Raw genomic sequence first — 15,738 nt, 5'->3', positions numbered from 1 at the left:
TGACCCTGGCCCAGGAGTGACCGCTCCCTGCCTGACACCGAACCAGGAGTGACCGGTGCCTGCCTGACCCGGCCCAGGAGTGACCGCTCCCTGCCTGACCCCGGCCCAGGAGTGCCCGCTCCCTGCCTGACCCCGGCCCAGGAGTGACCGCTCACTACCTGACCCCGGCCCAGGAGTGACCGCTCCCTGCCTGACCCGGCCCAGGAGTGACCGCTCCCTGCCTGACCCCGGCCCAGGAGTGACCGCTCCCTGCCTGACCCGGCCCAGGAGTGACCGCTCCCTGCCTGACCCCGGCCCAGGAGTGACCGCTCCCTGCCTGACCCCGGCCCAGGAGTGACCGCTCTCTGCCTGACCCGGCCCAGGAGTGACCGCTCTACCTGACCACCCAACTCAAGTGAAGTAATCAGCTCCCCATTAAGAATGATAAAATCGATGATGATTCCAGCAGCAGGGAGATAGAGACCTAGAAATTCAGGTGCGCCTATTTTTGGGCGCCTTACCCGCACAGTGTTAACAGCCCGTGCTCAAATGGGAAGGTCCGAGGAGCCCTGGATTTTGGGCCTTGGTCCTCATCACAATGTAGATGGTGCTGCGGTAGTAACCCGCACAGGTTAGTGCTCCAATTTTCGGGTAAGTGATTGGGTTGGATCGCGGGGGCCTGGAGGAAGAACAGGTGGGCCTCAGAGTCCATGATCGGGGATCAGGTAGGAAGATCGCAGGCCTCAGGAGTACTGTTGGGGGATCAGGAATGCTGTGGGTTGGAGGTCGGGGCCGGGGCCGGTGTAAATCGGGGGAGGCCTGGAGGTTGGAGTCGGAACTGAGGTCGGAGATCTCGGGACCGGGAGCAGCGGTGATTATGTTAAGTACTCACCTTTTTTACTTACGTGGTGTTTAGCATTGGTTTCCCCGGAGGCAATCAGCAGTGGCGCTGGCTGCCTCAGGGCAAACCAGGGCCAGGACCAGAAGCAGGCGTTGTGCCCTTATTTGTATATGCAAATAGATTAACGCCTGCTTCAGACGTGGGTAAAGGAGGCCTCTTGTTTGTCCTTTACCAAGATGGCATCCGATGCGATTTGCGGCAGAGTGTGAGCGCGCGCATTGGACACCGTTTTGGGCCCAAAACGGCACCCGTAGTGCCCAAACAACGGGCGCTACCGATCCCAATTTCATATCCAGAGGCTGTCATGGAAAACAATCCTTGTAATTGTCGTGGCAGACTCTCTCTCCTCGCTTCCCTGAGGTGACCGGAGTGGATTCACTGGGTGATTGAGGGTGGCGGGGGAGAGAAAGTCTCCCCTGTCCCCGGGGAGATCCGCGCTCCTGTCGTCGGGGCCACAACATCGAGGGTCAACGGCCAAACATCCTACAAAACCCAGGCAGAGAGGACCTGCGGGAAGGAGGGAGGAGGACAGTAACAGTATGTTTGTGTGTGTGTGCTAGGCCGATGTAACAGAGCCTGGTCTCCAATCGTCTTGGACCCCCTTGCCATTGGACCAAGACCTTGCTCTGTCAAGCCCGTGTGGTAGCTGGTGTGCAACGGCCACCCCACGTTAAAAGAATTCACGCACAGCCATCTTCCGCCCTTTAAAATGACGTTCGGGACCTGGAACGTCAGGACCCTCATGGCTCGCATTGGACTCATCAGTCACCTGAGAACTCATTTTTAATGTGGAAGCAAGTCATCCTCGGTTCCGAGGGACTGCCTAAGAAGAAGAAGAGACTCTACAGGGGAGTTGTGTCAGAGGTCACTAAATGGCTGCAGAGGAGTCAAGTTAGGGAAGGGAATCCTTTGGAAGGGCAAAGGCCAAGATACAAATTTCAAATGAAGAAGCAATTTTTGGGTGAGATTCAGTCAGAGAATCCTTTATGGATTTGGGCTGCCAACCCTCCAGGATTGTCCTGGAGTCTCCAGGAATTAGAGATTAATCTCCTGGACACTGCTACGAGCAACACCAGGGAGAAAAACCTGAGGGGCGTTAAAAAGAAATTGTGTGTTTTTTCCCCATTTTCTTTGAACACTTTCGTTTATTAGTTCTAAAAATATGGGAGATGGAAAAAAATGGCCGTTTGATCGGGCGGGGCGGCTGGAGGCGGGAGGTCATGCAATGAAAACTCCAGGAATATGGCCAATCAGAGTTGGCAACCCTATTATGGAGGGAGGGGACCGTGGCGGAAGCCCAATCACATCAAATACCAGTTTTCGGGCCAAGAGGAAAGATGGCAAGAGGAAGGTCAGTGAAGTTGTTGAGAGAAGCCAGTTCCCTCACTATCTCGGCCCTACTGTGAGTTCAGCCAGTTTCCTCATAGGCCGAGTATAAACATGGAGTGACTATTTCAAATGGCGCTACTGTTCCTTTCAGTGTTGCGATCAAGTTTAATTTCTTGGTAACTCAGAGTGTTCACCTGTGGGCGATTTTAGTCCTACTCGCTCAGCAGAAACCTGGCAGGTGGGCAGTTAAAACCACCCGGGCTCTTACCTGTCAGCAAGTTGCTAGGATCGCAACATCTGCAATTTTAACCTGCTTTCCTGAGCAGGCAGCAAGGATACGCGCCCGGAGCCAACGGGGTCCTTCTTTAATAAAAACAGATAATGCTGGAAATACTCAGCAGGCCAGGCAGCATCTGTGGAGAGAGAAACAGAGTTAACGTTTCGGGTCGATGACCCTTCATCAGAACTGGAAAAAGCTGGAGATGGAACAGATTTTAAGCAAGTGTAGGGGCCGGGAAAGGGGGTAGGGGAGGAAAGAACAAAAGGGAAGGCCTGTGATAGGATGGAAGGCAGGAGAGATTAAGAGACATTGGGAGATTAAGAGATGGTGCAAGGCAAAAGGAGATGGTAATGGGACAAGTTAAGAAACAAAAGATGGCTCGAGATGAGTGTAAATGGCACTGGCAGAATGAAAGACAGCTGCCATGTGGGAGAGAGAAAAAAAAAATAAATAAATAAATAAATGGAAAAAAAGGATAGGGGCAGAGGCTATGATCTGAAATTGTTGAACTCTATGTTGAGTCCAGAAGGCTGTAAAGTGCCTAATCGAAAGATGAGGTGCTGTTCCTCGAGCTTGCGTTGAGCTTCATTGGAACAATGTAAGAGGCCGAGGACAGAGAGGTCTGAGTGGGACTGGAGTGGTCCTTCTTTACCTCTGCACGTTGCGGCCCGATGACATCATTGAGACCCGACTGTAATTTTAACTCGGGCCTGAGTGGAGAATCCACCTGGAGTTAAAATCGGCCCCGCAATTTTGAAGCTTGTTGGTTATAATGGCGTTTAAGAAACAGAATGGATTAATATTCTAGAATATTCTAGAACTGGTTTGGTATTTGCACACCACCTCAACGCAGATCTAACCGTGACCAGGTTAGGTACAGGGCCCTGAGGTAGATATGCCCACGGGCTCCGCAGGAGATGGCATCGTGCAGGCCTGGCAGTGTCTGGTGTCAGCTTTGCTGCTCTACCTCCCCCGAGGACCCTGCTGGCTCTCCGCACCAAAACCCCCATTTGTGCAGAGATCGTTCTCGTTCTCCTGGGCTAATTTCGATCGCCGGGGAGTGGCGGGGGGTTGGAGAAGAAGTTCCCAGTTTTCCCCTGCCCCCCCTAAATTAGTCTGGGTTTTTCATCTGGTTTTTCACCTCTCCCAGGAGATCACATGGTTTTGGGTGGGGTGGGGTGTGAATATATTGTGAAGCACAAGGTATCGCAGTTGTGCGGGACTGGCTGGATGGGCCAGTGGGTCTTTTCTTGTCCGTCATTGTTCGTATGTTCGTAATACTCAGCACACGTGGGAACTACTTTTCAGACTGGAGAAGAGTTACGAGGAAGGAGCCCTGGGGGAAATTTTCAGCCGAATAATAATATCAGTAAAGTAGGCAGTACAACTAGGTTCAAGTGGCAATTTAACACATTGGAGGGATAATGATGAGAGGATGGGTGGATCTACCAAGCAGGGATGGGCTTGTTGGGGCTGATGTCTTTTACTACTCCTAACAATTTTTATATCCTTACCGTCACAATGCTGGATTTTCAGGCTGCTACTTCAATGGGCGATGGTTACCAAGGGAAGCCCTCTCCTCACACACCAAACGAGCGATTCCAGGGAGTGACAGTCCTCAAAGCATTAAAGGTGAGTGATTCAGCACGGTTATAACCTGAATCAGCACGACCTCCCTCACCAGTCCCTACCAGTACAAGCGTACATCGGTGCAGTCTTCCCTTTTCCCCCCTGCCTCGTGTCCGAGCTGTGCCTCCTTTAATTGCACCTAGTACCCGTCTAGCGCTCCTTTCGTTCTTCCTTGTGCTGGGAGCTGCCATTCCTTTTCTTTTTGTGTGGACATTCCTGTCCACTCCAGGGACTTGAGCACATAAAACTCTAGGCTGACACTCCAATGCAGTGCTGAGGGAGTGCTGCATTGTCGGAGGTGCCGTCTTTTGGATGAGACGTTAAACCGAGGGCCCGTCTGTTCTCTCAGGTGGACGTAAAAGATCCCACGGCACTATTTCGAAGAAGAGCAGGGGAGTTATCCCCAGTGTCCTGGCCAATATTTATCCCTCAACCAACATAAAAACAGATTGGTCATTATCACATTGCTGTTTGTGGGAGCTTGCTGTGTGCAAATTGGCTGCCGCGTTTCCCACATTACAACAGTGACTCCACTTCAAAAAGTACTTCATTGGCTGTAAAGCGCTTTGAGACGTCTGGTGGTCATGAAAGGCGCTATATAAATCTAAGTCTTTCTTTCAGCCTCCACCTGTGCCGCTGTTTCAGCCTCTATTTTAAGCATTTCTATCTGTTACCCATGGTCCTTATCCTTTCCCTCCAGTCTCAGACAGACTAATGTCCTGTCCAGCTTTTTCTGTGCTGTACTGTTGTTGTTCACTTCTAACATTGAATGACCTGTTTGGTCTGCAGCTGATGTTTATCCCACTTTAATTGCCACCAATTGTTACAATTCAGAAATTTCCCCGCATTTCTTATTCATGTTTACAGCAAAAGACAATTTCTATAAGCAGATCCCATGACTCCTATGACTTCAAGACTACAGCCTTATGCGTGCTGTGAATGAAAAAGTGTGTCCTGGAGCTAGGAATTACCCTTTTACCACAGTCTTAAGCACTGAAAACACTTGCGCACATTCCTGTCCACACAAAAGCAAAAATAAACACCATACTATCAGACCGTGCCATTCAGGCTAAAGCTAACAGTCAAATTTATTTACAAGGAATATAATTACACAGAAGTAAAATAGTACATCAAGTAACCAGTAGTGCAATATTTGACTCACACCAATATTTAAACTGCTCCAAAATAAAGTAATTAAAAAATCACAACTGTTCCCTCCAGTTTTAATTTATTGTCTGATAAATGTAATGCGGACACTGAACCCCACGACTTCCAAACCCCTCTTACTGCCAAAGTGTGGGAACGGGCATTCCAAAGAGGGAAATGGGGAAATCCAGCAGCAATTGAAACACCCCAGATCAAATTAGATAGACCATCAGCATGTTAACCCAGTTATTTCAGGAAAGAGAAAATTAGAAAATAATTTTAAAAAAAATTAACGTTGAATAAAGGGGAATAAACTACAATTTAAGTCTTTTGTCAATTTATTTGTTGTCTTTTCAGTCATCCCCAAGCATTTTATACTTGCATGCTCTGGCGTTCTAAGTCATTGCATCGTTTGTTTTTCTGCTGTGAATGATGTTCATTGAGGACTGCTGGGACACCATTTCCCTTTTCTGGTTTTCTCTTCCATTTACAACCCTGTGTTCTCTGACAGCTCAGTCAGCAAGGCAGGATCCCACTGAAAACATCAAAGATGTTATACGACGTCAGTGAAAAAGCTCGAAGGATCATTGAGTCTTACTTCCGACTGGAAAACCCGCTCTACTTCTCCTACACGCACCTAGTCTGTCGGACTGCAGTGGAAGGTGATGATCTTTGTCTTAGCTTGGGTGGGGGGTGGGGATCATGTCTCTCTGCTTGCTGTAGGTTTATTGTAGGTTTATTACCATGTATAAGGAGGCACCCACATGGAAGGGAATCTAATCTGTCTCAGGTGAGCGCACGCAGGGAATGTCCAGTGAGCAATGCACAGAGTTGGGTGCACAGAAGGTACTTGCGTTGTGGGATGGGTATGTATGCCAAAGGGCGCCTCCCTGAGGGTGAGGGCATCTGGATATCTTAAGTTTTCAGTTTCGGGATACTGTATACTGCTGAGCCACCAGGGAATGACAGCGCTCTGCAGTCCTACCCCACCCCAGCTCTCCCTGGATATATCTGGTTGTCTCATGTCTATCACAGATTTGCTTGTTGGTCTCTGTGTATCGTGACTTTCTTTGCGCTCTTCAAATTCACTCCCTTTCTCTCCTGAGGCCTTTGACTTATTTCTCGGGTTGGCTTCACGGGCACCAACCACCTTCTAGCAGTGCGCCGAGCTGGCCCTTCTTTATGTGTGAAACTAGACAGTGGGCATCGCCAGGCTATTCAAACAGGGGGAGCATCAGAGCCCAGCCAGATCCTATCCTCACCCAGCACCCACATACATGCACTTCCTACGAGCATAAACCCACGATCCCTTTCCCCTCCCTCCCTAACCCAGAGGCACTGACGCCAATTGTAACATCCCTATTTTGGGCTACAGGAGATCAGCTAACTCAATGTAAACCAGGAATAAAGCCCTGGGACCTTTTAGTCTATATAGTGGACAGGCTGCATAAACTTGGCTTGTATGCTCTTAAGTGTAGAAGATTGAGGGGTGATCTGAACGAGGTGTTTAAAATGTTAAAAGGATTTGATCGGGTAGATACGGGGGAACTATTTCCCATGGTGGGGGAATCAAGAAAGAGGGGGCAGAATCTTAAAATTAGAGCTGGGCCATTTAGGAGGGAAATCAAGAAGCACTTTTTCACACAAAGTGTGGTAGAAATCGGGAACCCTCTCCCCAAAATGTCTGTGGATGCTGGGTCAATTGGCTCTTTCAAGACTGAAATCGATAGATATTTGTTAGGTAAGGGTATCAAGGGATATGGAGCTCAGGCAGGTAAATGGAGTTGAGTTGTAGATCAGCCATGAACTAATTGAAGGGTGGAGCAGGACCGAGGGGTTAAATGGCCTACTCCTGCTCCTAATGTTCCTATGTACCTCTCTGGGCAATTCATTTACCAGCTGAGCCACTGGGGCGACATGAATGACCATTTTCACATTCTATACGAAGTAACTGGATGGACATTGAGCCATTAATGTAAATAAGTTGTTATCAAAATGGAGAACTCTAGAAATTCACAGCTGTTCTGTTAGCATCTGAAAGCGGTAATAAGATCGATAAAGATGAGGGAGGCCATTCAGCCCGTCATAGTTCCTCCATCCAGAAGAACCCGTCATTCGCCCATCACTGCGTCCAACAACTTCGTAAATAATTCCAGGGGTTTTGTCTCCACTACCCTTCCCAAAGCTCCATTCCTGTATTTGTGACGTCTGGCCCTTAATTTACCCCTCGCCAGTTTGAACCTGGGACCCCTTGATCTACGGTCAGAGTTTAATTTCAAGTAACGCCGTGGTTTTATATTTTTGTACCATTTGCTGCCTTGTGTATATCCGCACACCCGGAGTGCTCCTTTCAGGCACTGATGGGCCGACTGTGTAGTTCCAGCAGTTCCTGCTTTTGTTTCAGATCTCCAGAATTCACTGTTGTCTTTCCGTTTTTGTCTCACCGATAACTTGTTCCAGGTTGCTGTGAGATACTAAATTTGAATCCTTGCTTTCTCCTTCCCTCTGTTAGGAAACCAGGAAAACCGGGCTGATCTGAGCCACTCAATCCACGTTGACAACTGCATATTAAACTCGGAGGCACTGGAGTGTCGGAAGGAGCACCCGGCTTACACTGAGCGAGATTACAGGTAAAGCTCAACCAAGTTGGTGCCTGGCCTGCAAGGGTACTACTTACTAACACTAAGGGCTGGATTTTCATTCCGAAGTCGGGTTGGAGGCGGGACTACAACTTTCGGGGCTGTAGTCCTGCCTCCATCGAGATGCGGCCAATCCACGCGATTTTAACTTGATTGACCTTGTTGAGCACGCCCAGCGGGCTCAGCAGGTCAATTAAGGGCCACCCGGCAACAGGTGACGTCACAGACTGATATTTCATCTGTCAAGACGTTTTGACAGATGAAATATCAGTGTTTCACAGCTGTTTGAAGCTGTCAAACACTGACAGTCTTACTTCTAACCTGAGTCCTTCTCCACAGACTCAGTTAGAAATCTCTCCTGCACAGAAAGCTGAAGGCTGTCACTTTTGACAGATCGCAGCCATTCTGCTGTCTGTGCCGGTGAGATGAGGGACTCCCGAGACCTAAAGGAAGGAAGGCTGAAAAGGTAAGAAAAGGTAATTTACACTTCTTTAATCACTTTAGACACACCAAACACACTTACCTTTGCACTCATGCACACATCACTCACCTGAACACCGACATCTCGACCCCTCCAAGCCCTTCAGCTTGAACTGTGGGTTTCCGACGGCCTGACTCCTCCAACTTGGCATGGTTTGGAGCTGTCGGGAATCCCACAGTTCAAGCATAAAAATAAGGATTAGGCTAAAAACTGCCTGTTAACTACCTGCTAACAGGCAGTTAATTGGCACTAATCCCTTCCCGCCTCGGAGAGGCGGGTCCCAGTGCGGGGCGGGTACCCGCCTCCTTTGAAAGTGGCATGGAGGCGGGTTGGGGGCGGGATGGTATCGGGATCCCCGATTTCGGGAATTTAAGCCCCCGCACGCCTCTAATCCCGACTCCACGGCACACTGAAAATCGAGCCCTAACACTTTGTCAAGGGTCACAGTCCCAGGCAACATCTTCCTCAAGGACCAAGCTCAGGGACACTGCACCAACAACTTGCATTTATATATAGCGCCTTTAAAGTAGTAAAACATTCCAAGGTGTTTCACAGGAGCGTTATCGGACCAGATTCGACACCAAGCCACATAAGGACCTATTAGGTCAGGCGACCAAATGCTTGGTCAAAGAGGTAGGCTTTAAGGAGGGTCTTAAAGGAGGAGCAAGAGGGAGTGAGGTGGAGAGGTTTAGGGAGGGAATTCCAGAATTTAGGGCCCAGGCAGCTGAAGGCACGGCCGCCAGTGGTGGAGCGATGAAAATCGGGAATGCAGAAAAGGCCAAAATTGGAGAAACGCAGCATTTTCGTAGGGCTGGAGAAGGCTACATAGAGAGGGAGGGGCGAGGCCATGGAGGGATTTGAACACGAGGAGAATTTTAAATTTGAGGCGTTGGTCAACCGGGAGTCGCTGTAGGTCGAGTACTGGGGTAATGGGTGAACGGGTCTTGGTACAGGCTAGGACACGGGCAGCAGGGTTTTGGATGAACTGAAGTCTACGGAGGTTGGAAGATGGTTCCTCACACAGTGTGCTCCTGATTTCAGTGATGTTACTGTGTCCAAGTGAGGACAACCACTTCTGGACAAGGAGAGGAAAAGAAACATACGAGCCATAATTTTATTAAAGGGCCCTTTCACTCGCTGCGCGAAAGCTGGGATCGCTCTGCCTTCAAATAGCATTCCCTTGCTTTCTTCCTCTGGGGAGTAAGAGAAGCCGAGGGAGTGACACCAAATCCCAGCTTGGTCAATATTTGGCAGTCTGGTAGACCAGCAGTGGATTACAGAGGAACAACAGGTCTCCCGAGGGCCACAGGTGAAGTGGGGGACCACTAGTCCAACCCTCACCAGAACTGAGGCAGTGAGCGAGCAGCCTGGTGACTGATCCCATGCCATGAGCAGGAACTGCCTACTGGAGAGCAGTGAGATAAGGAAAATAATTTAGCCTCGAGCCTGAGGATGCCCTTGGGCATGGGAGCTGTGGGTTATGGTCGGTTAACAATCCCCCGGGTGATTCATTCCACGTTCCGATTCTGTTCCAGGAAAAACGGTCCACTCCTTAACGAGTTGGATGAGGTTGTGGATCCTGCCTTTGACCATCTGCCCTTATCCCCCTCCTACTCCTACAGGGTTGGATCCACCCCGCAATTGTGAAGCGCCTTAAGACATTTTACTACCTTAAATACACGACATAAATGCAAGTCGTTATGGATTAAACCCTCGTATCATATGCGGAATACGTTGAAAATAAGATCCCATTTTCCCAGAGTGTAATTGTAGCTCTTTCATCCTCATTGATGAACCCTGCATAATTGTATCATTTCCAAAAATATTTTTCATGCCAGCTCTCTGATGGCTCAGTGGTAAATGCACCGTGTGACATCACCATGTACAGCATCAATATGTGCCATATTGAGTACAGGAGCAAGGATGTCTTACTACAGTTATACAAGGCTTTGGTGAGACCACACCTGGAGTACTGTGTGCAGTTTTGGTCTCCTTACCTAAGAAAGGATATACTTGCCATAGAGGGAGTGCAGCGAAGGTTCACCAGACTGATTCCTGGGATGGCAGGACTGTCGTATGAGGAGAAATTGGGTCGACTAGGCCTGTATTCACTAGAGTTCAGAAGAATGAGAGGGGATCTCATTGAAACGTATAAAATTCAGACAGGGCTAGACAGACTGGATGCAGGGAGGATGTTTCCCCTGGCTGAGGGGTCGAGAACGAGGGGTCACAGTCACAGGATACAGGGTAGGACATTTAGGACTGAGATGAGGAGACATTTCTTCACTCAGAGAGTGGTGAACCTATGGAATTCTCTACCACAGAAGGCTGTGGAGGCCAAGTCACTGAATATATTTAAGAAGGAGATAGATAGATTTCTAGACACAAAAGGCATCAAGGGGTATGGGGAGAGAGCGGGAATATGGTATTGAGATAGAGGATCAGCCATGATCATATTGAATGGCGGAGCAGGCTCGAAGGGCCAAAGGGCCGACTACTGCTCCTATTTTTCTATGTTTCTATGTTTCACTCCCCAGTGGCTCAGCAGGTTACAGCGGTGAGTAGCTGAGATGTATGAGAACGGGCTCAATCCCTGCTTTGTCCTGAATCAGCTGACCTCAGCCAGGGTTCTATATTTGGCCTCGGCACCCTTTGGGCTAGAATATGAGGCCTGGGCCAGCGCCTCCATCGTTGGCACAGGGAGTGACAGTAAATCCTCGCCTGTGTACACAGTGTTGTCTGTGAACACTGACAAGTGTTTGTTACAGATCCTTAATGATCAAAGATTGTATTTTTTTTCTAGCGCCATTCTTTATTTAAACCACGATTTTGAAGGTGGGGATTTCATATTCACAGAAATTGATGCTAAAATTATTACCGTAAGTTTTTATTTATTTATCGTTTGTTTTGACGATTTACAGTTTTTAAACATTTTTAAAGAAATGCTCTTTTTGTTCATCAAGGTGAGGGCCGTTAGTTCTGGGGATAGAAACACTTTCTTATTTCAGACAATATCAAGCAGTCCCAGGTCGGGAATTTCCTGGGTAGATGCGGAGTAAATCCCCCACCCCAAGCACCCGCCTCACCCCCACCTCAAAAAAGCGGCCCCTACTTGCACCAGAATACCATTTTTCCATTTCCAGTCCCACCTCTCCGCTACTCTCTCTTCTGAGTGAGATTGGCAATTCAGCGCCTGAGTAAGGGATAGTTTTGAGCTGTCGGCCCGTGCCTACCAGGTCTGCCGAATCTCATTTTACCTGGGCAGGAGCACGAAGGAGACTTTTATGCCATCAGTCAGGGTCCTAGAGGCAAAAACGACCAGTGCCTTAACCCTCTGTGCCACCCTGTCCCCGAGCATTTAATTCATGCATGAAGAGTCCACTTTCGTCGGACGCTTTGAATATTCAGCTGTAGAAATTCCAGCCCCTGCTCAGGCAGAGTTGTAGCAGGGGGGAAGTTTTGGTATTTGGGGGAGAACTCAGCTCCACAAGGTTCCCACCCCACTTATATCCCAGCCACATTTCTGGGGGCAATGCTGGGCTTTCCACCGCTCTTCCATGATGGTTACTCCCACGCCTACTGGGAACAAGCAGTAGTTCTGTTGTTGGCCCAAGGATGAATAGGCAGAGGAACCCCAGAAGGATCAGTTACCATAAAAATATCGGCCCAGGCTCCCGGAGGGGGACAATTTTTACTTTGATTTTTGGCCTACTAAAGGCCTCAGGCTTCCCCCCGCCCCCACAACAGCTGGGCGTTGCTCTGAGATTCTGGTGGGACAGGAACCTCCGTCACGTCTCTACAAGTGTGTGTTGCCTGCCCTGAATTGTCAATTGACCCTGCTTTGGGACAGGGTCCTGGCAAGGCCAATGCGGTAGATGGAAGTCCGGCTCCACTGCACTCCCACCCTCCTGAACGGGTTGGCGGAGGTTCTAGGCTTTTGTTTTTAAGCCTGGTGCTTGTAAAATAATTAACTTTGTATTTGATTTAGCTGACATGCATTTGTAGTGATGAATTCTTATTAATGTATCAGAACCTATTCTTCTTCTCATTATCTGCTCTGATCTCAGGTCGAGCTCCCACATCTCCAGTGCTAACACTGCCTCCTCTTTCCTGCCAAACACATCTTTACCACTCCATAACTTAATTCTCTGTAAAACCCAAGTCCATCCAGGACCTGAGTCCTGCTCTCTTATCTGGGGAGCTTCTTCTAGTACCTCTCTCGCACTCCTGATAGGACACCATAAAAGGTGATAGGCAATGCCTCTCTCACATTTACCATCTGGCCTTTTTCTCTCCATTACGTCCTTTCTTATCTCTAATTTATCGATGCTACTACGGTCATTGCTCCTTTCAATGCATGTTCCTACACATTCTTCTTTCACCCTGTCTTGAAACAAGAATCATTGCACCGTCTCCCATTTTAACTCTTTCTTTCCAAGCACTTCAAATCTGTGGAATCGCTTACTTCCCCTGCCCTCCCCCTCAAGGCTTTCCTTCATCCTACAATCTACAGACTTTGAAAACTCAAAGTTGACATCACCTGCTTACTTCTTATTGATTTATCTCATCCAGTCCTTTCCTCTTTTCGTCTTGAGGTGGTATCCCGAACTACGACCCTTGACTTTTCACCTCAGTTTCTCAACTGAAGTATGTTAAGACTTGTTGAAACTATTTCTAATGATTTCTCCTTTCCCAGGCGACGGTGCAGCCGAAGTGTGGCCGTGTGGTGGGCTTCTCCTCGGGGGCTGAGAATCCGCACGGGGTACAGGCCGTCACCAAAGGGCAGCGGTGCGGCGTGGCGCTCTGGTTCACGCTGGATCCGCGGCAGAAGGAACGGGTACGGCTCTTTGCAGAGTTTCATTGCAGAATACGGTGGAATCCCGGTAATCTAATCTGGGGGAGGGGGGGGCAGTGCCGGGGGAGGGGAGGATGGGGAGGGGGGGGGGAGTGGTGCCGGGGGAGGGGGGGGTGGTGCCGGGGGAGGGGAGCGCGTTGCCGGGGGAGGGGGGGCGGTGCCGGGGGGGGCGAGGGGAGGGCGGTGCCGGGGGAGGGGAGGTGGGGGGCGGTGCCGGGGCAGGGGAGGGGGGCGTGGGAGGGGAGGGGGGGGGCGCTGCCGGGGGAGGGGAGCGCGGTGCCGGGGGAGGGGGGCTGCCGGGGGGTACGGGAGGGGAGGGGGGGGCGCTGCCGGGGGAGGGGGGCTGCCGGGGGAGGGGAGGGGGGTTACGGGAGGGGAGGGGGGGGCGCTGCCGGGGGAGGGGAGCGCGGTGCTGGGGGAGGGGGGGGTGCCGGGGGAGGGGAGGGGGGCGGTGCCGGGGGAGGGGAGGGGGGGCGGTGCCGGGGGAGGGGAGGGGGGCGGTGCCGGGGGAGGGGAGGGGGGGCGGTGCCGGGGGAGGGGAGGGGGGGCGGTGCCGGGGGAGGGGAGTGGGGCCGGGTGAAATAAAGAGTAGATTTGCCTTTCTAAATCTAGGCTTTATTAACTTTAAAAATCCAGTAGCACATCTTTCAACACCCAGTCCCAACCAAGGCTGTAGAGAACTGAATTTAAGATGGCCACCACAAATCACATGACATCAACTACCAATGAGTTTACAGCATATATCTCAAGGTAGGAAACAAACAACCAATTACAATACTTCTTACTAAACATAAAGAATAATCACCACATTCACCCCTCCTTTTAAAATATACTCCAACCTAAATAATCTTTACAATTTATAATTAATTATTTACAACTAAAACAATACAAATATAATATTTCAACAATTTTAAAACATTACTATCAATTTAAAAGTCCATTTTCAGTCGGTCGACCGGATATCTTATTCGTGTCGACCTTCTTAACCCTGGTGAAATTCCTTGCCCTCCCACACCAGGAGACACAGAAGTATCTTCTGCAGGAAGGCTATCCATATCCCGATTATCAACGGTTTCCGGATTGGAAATCCCATCAGGAGGTAAACTGGGACGGTCATGAACATCCATCGAAGGCTGACTAATAGAAGTATAATTATCTGCAATAGGATTGGAAATATTCGTAGTATCTGTAACGACATCCACATTATCTGAATCATGACTATTGTTAATATCCTCAGAAGAGGGCTGGCCACCACAAGGAGCCAAGTCTTTAATTGAAACAGTACTTTCTTTCCCATCTTGGAATCGAATATGAGCATATTGGGAATTTGCCTCCAACAGCTCCACCTCCTCCACTAAAGGATCATATTTTGACAATCTAACATGGCGACGAAACAGCACAGGTCCCTGCATAGTAAGCCATGAAGGTACCGAATATCCCGTAGTAGATCTCCGCGGATAGTTAAAGAGCCTTTCATGGGGGGTCACATTAGTAGCCATTGAAAGCAATGATCTAATGGAATGCAGGGCATCAGGCAGTACCATTTCCCACTGTGTATTCTTAAGGTTCCGGGATGTCAAAGCCAACATAACTGCCTTCCAGATCACCCCATTGTATCGTTCACACTGTCCATTACCCTGGGGATTATACGGGGTAGTTCTACTAGTAGAGATTCCCCGACTCTGAAGGTATTCCTTCAACTGGGAAGACATAAAAGAACTTCCCTGATCCGAATGGATATACGCAGGCATCCCAAAAATGACAAAAAGTTGAGTCAGACATTTGATAACTGTAGCAGCTGATACATCTGCACAAGGAAAAGCAAAAGGGAACCTTGAAAACTCATCCACAACAGTAAATATATATCGATTTTGAGTCGTTGAAGGAAGAGGCCCCTTAAAATCAACGCTCAAATGTTCAAAAGGAGAAGTAGCCTTTATAAGATGAGCTCGTTGAGGCTTAAAGAAATTCGGTTTACACCGAGCACAGATAGAACATGATGAAGTCATCCGCTTGACGTCTTCAACTGAAAAGGGCAAATTCTTACTGCGTACGAAGTGTATCATCCTCGTAACCCCAGGATGGCATAAGGCATTGTGAAGATTAATAAGCGTATCTCCGTGAATCACAGAACAATAAGCCCTCGACAGCGCATCAGCAGCAACATTATCCTTCCCTGGACGATAAACTATATCAAAATGGTAGCATGCCAACTCAATCCTCCACCTCATTATTTTATCATTCTTGATCTTTCCAAAATGTTTGACATCAAACATAAAGGACACAGATTTTTGGTCAGTTACCAACGTAAAATGTCGCCCTGATAAATAATGTCTCCATTTACGCAGTGCTTCTACTATTGCATACGCCTCTTTCTCTATTGAAGAATGTCTTTTTTCACTATTGTTCAAGGTACGTGAGAAAAAGGCCACAGGTCTTCCATTTTGGTTCAGAGTAGCCCCAATTGCAAAATCAGAAGCGTCCGTCTCAATCACAAAG

General features: G+C 49.0%; 1 protein-coding gene across 1 annotated transcript in view; it reads left to right on the top strand.

The window, feature by feature from the left end:
* Positions 1 to 15,738, top strand: part of p3h1 (prolyl 3-hydroxylase 1) — a 75,347-nt gene that overhangs the window by 46,384 nt on the left and 13,225 nt on the right. The window contains exons 10-14 of the mRNA XM_085966875.1: positions 4,026 to 4,121; positions 5,776 to 5,926; positions 7,777 to 7,894; positions 11,188 to 11,263; positions 13,081 to 13,221. Coding sequence (XP_085823001.1) covers positions 4,026 to 4,121; positions 5,776 to 5,926; positions 7,777 to 7,894; positions 11,188 to 11,263; positions 13,081 to 13,221 — 582 coding nt within the window. The remainder of the gene's footprint in view (positions 1 to 4,025; positions 4,122 to 5,775; positions 5,927 to 7,776; positions 7,895 to 11,187; positions 11,264 to 13,080; positions 13,222 to 15,738) is intronic.

The sequence above is a fragment of the Somniosus microcephalus genome, chromosome 25 (assembly GCF_052327205.1).
Source record: "Somniosus microcephalus isolate GS21.2 chromosome 25, FLI_Smic_1.0, whole genome shotgun sequence".
NCBI classification, from domain to species: Eukaryota; Metazoa; Chordata; class Chondrichthyes; order Squaliformes; family Somniosidae; genus Somniosus; species Somniosus microcephalus.
This window is presented reverse-complemented; position numbering and strand designations above follow the sequence as displayed.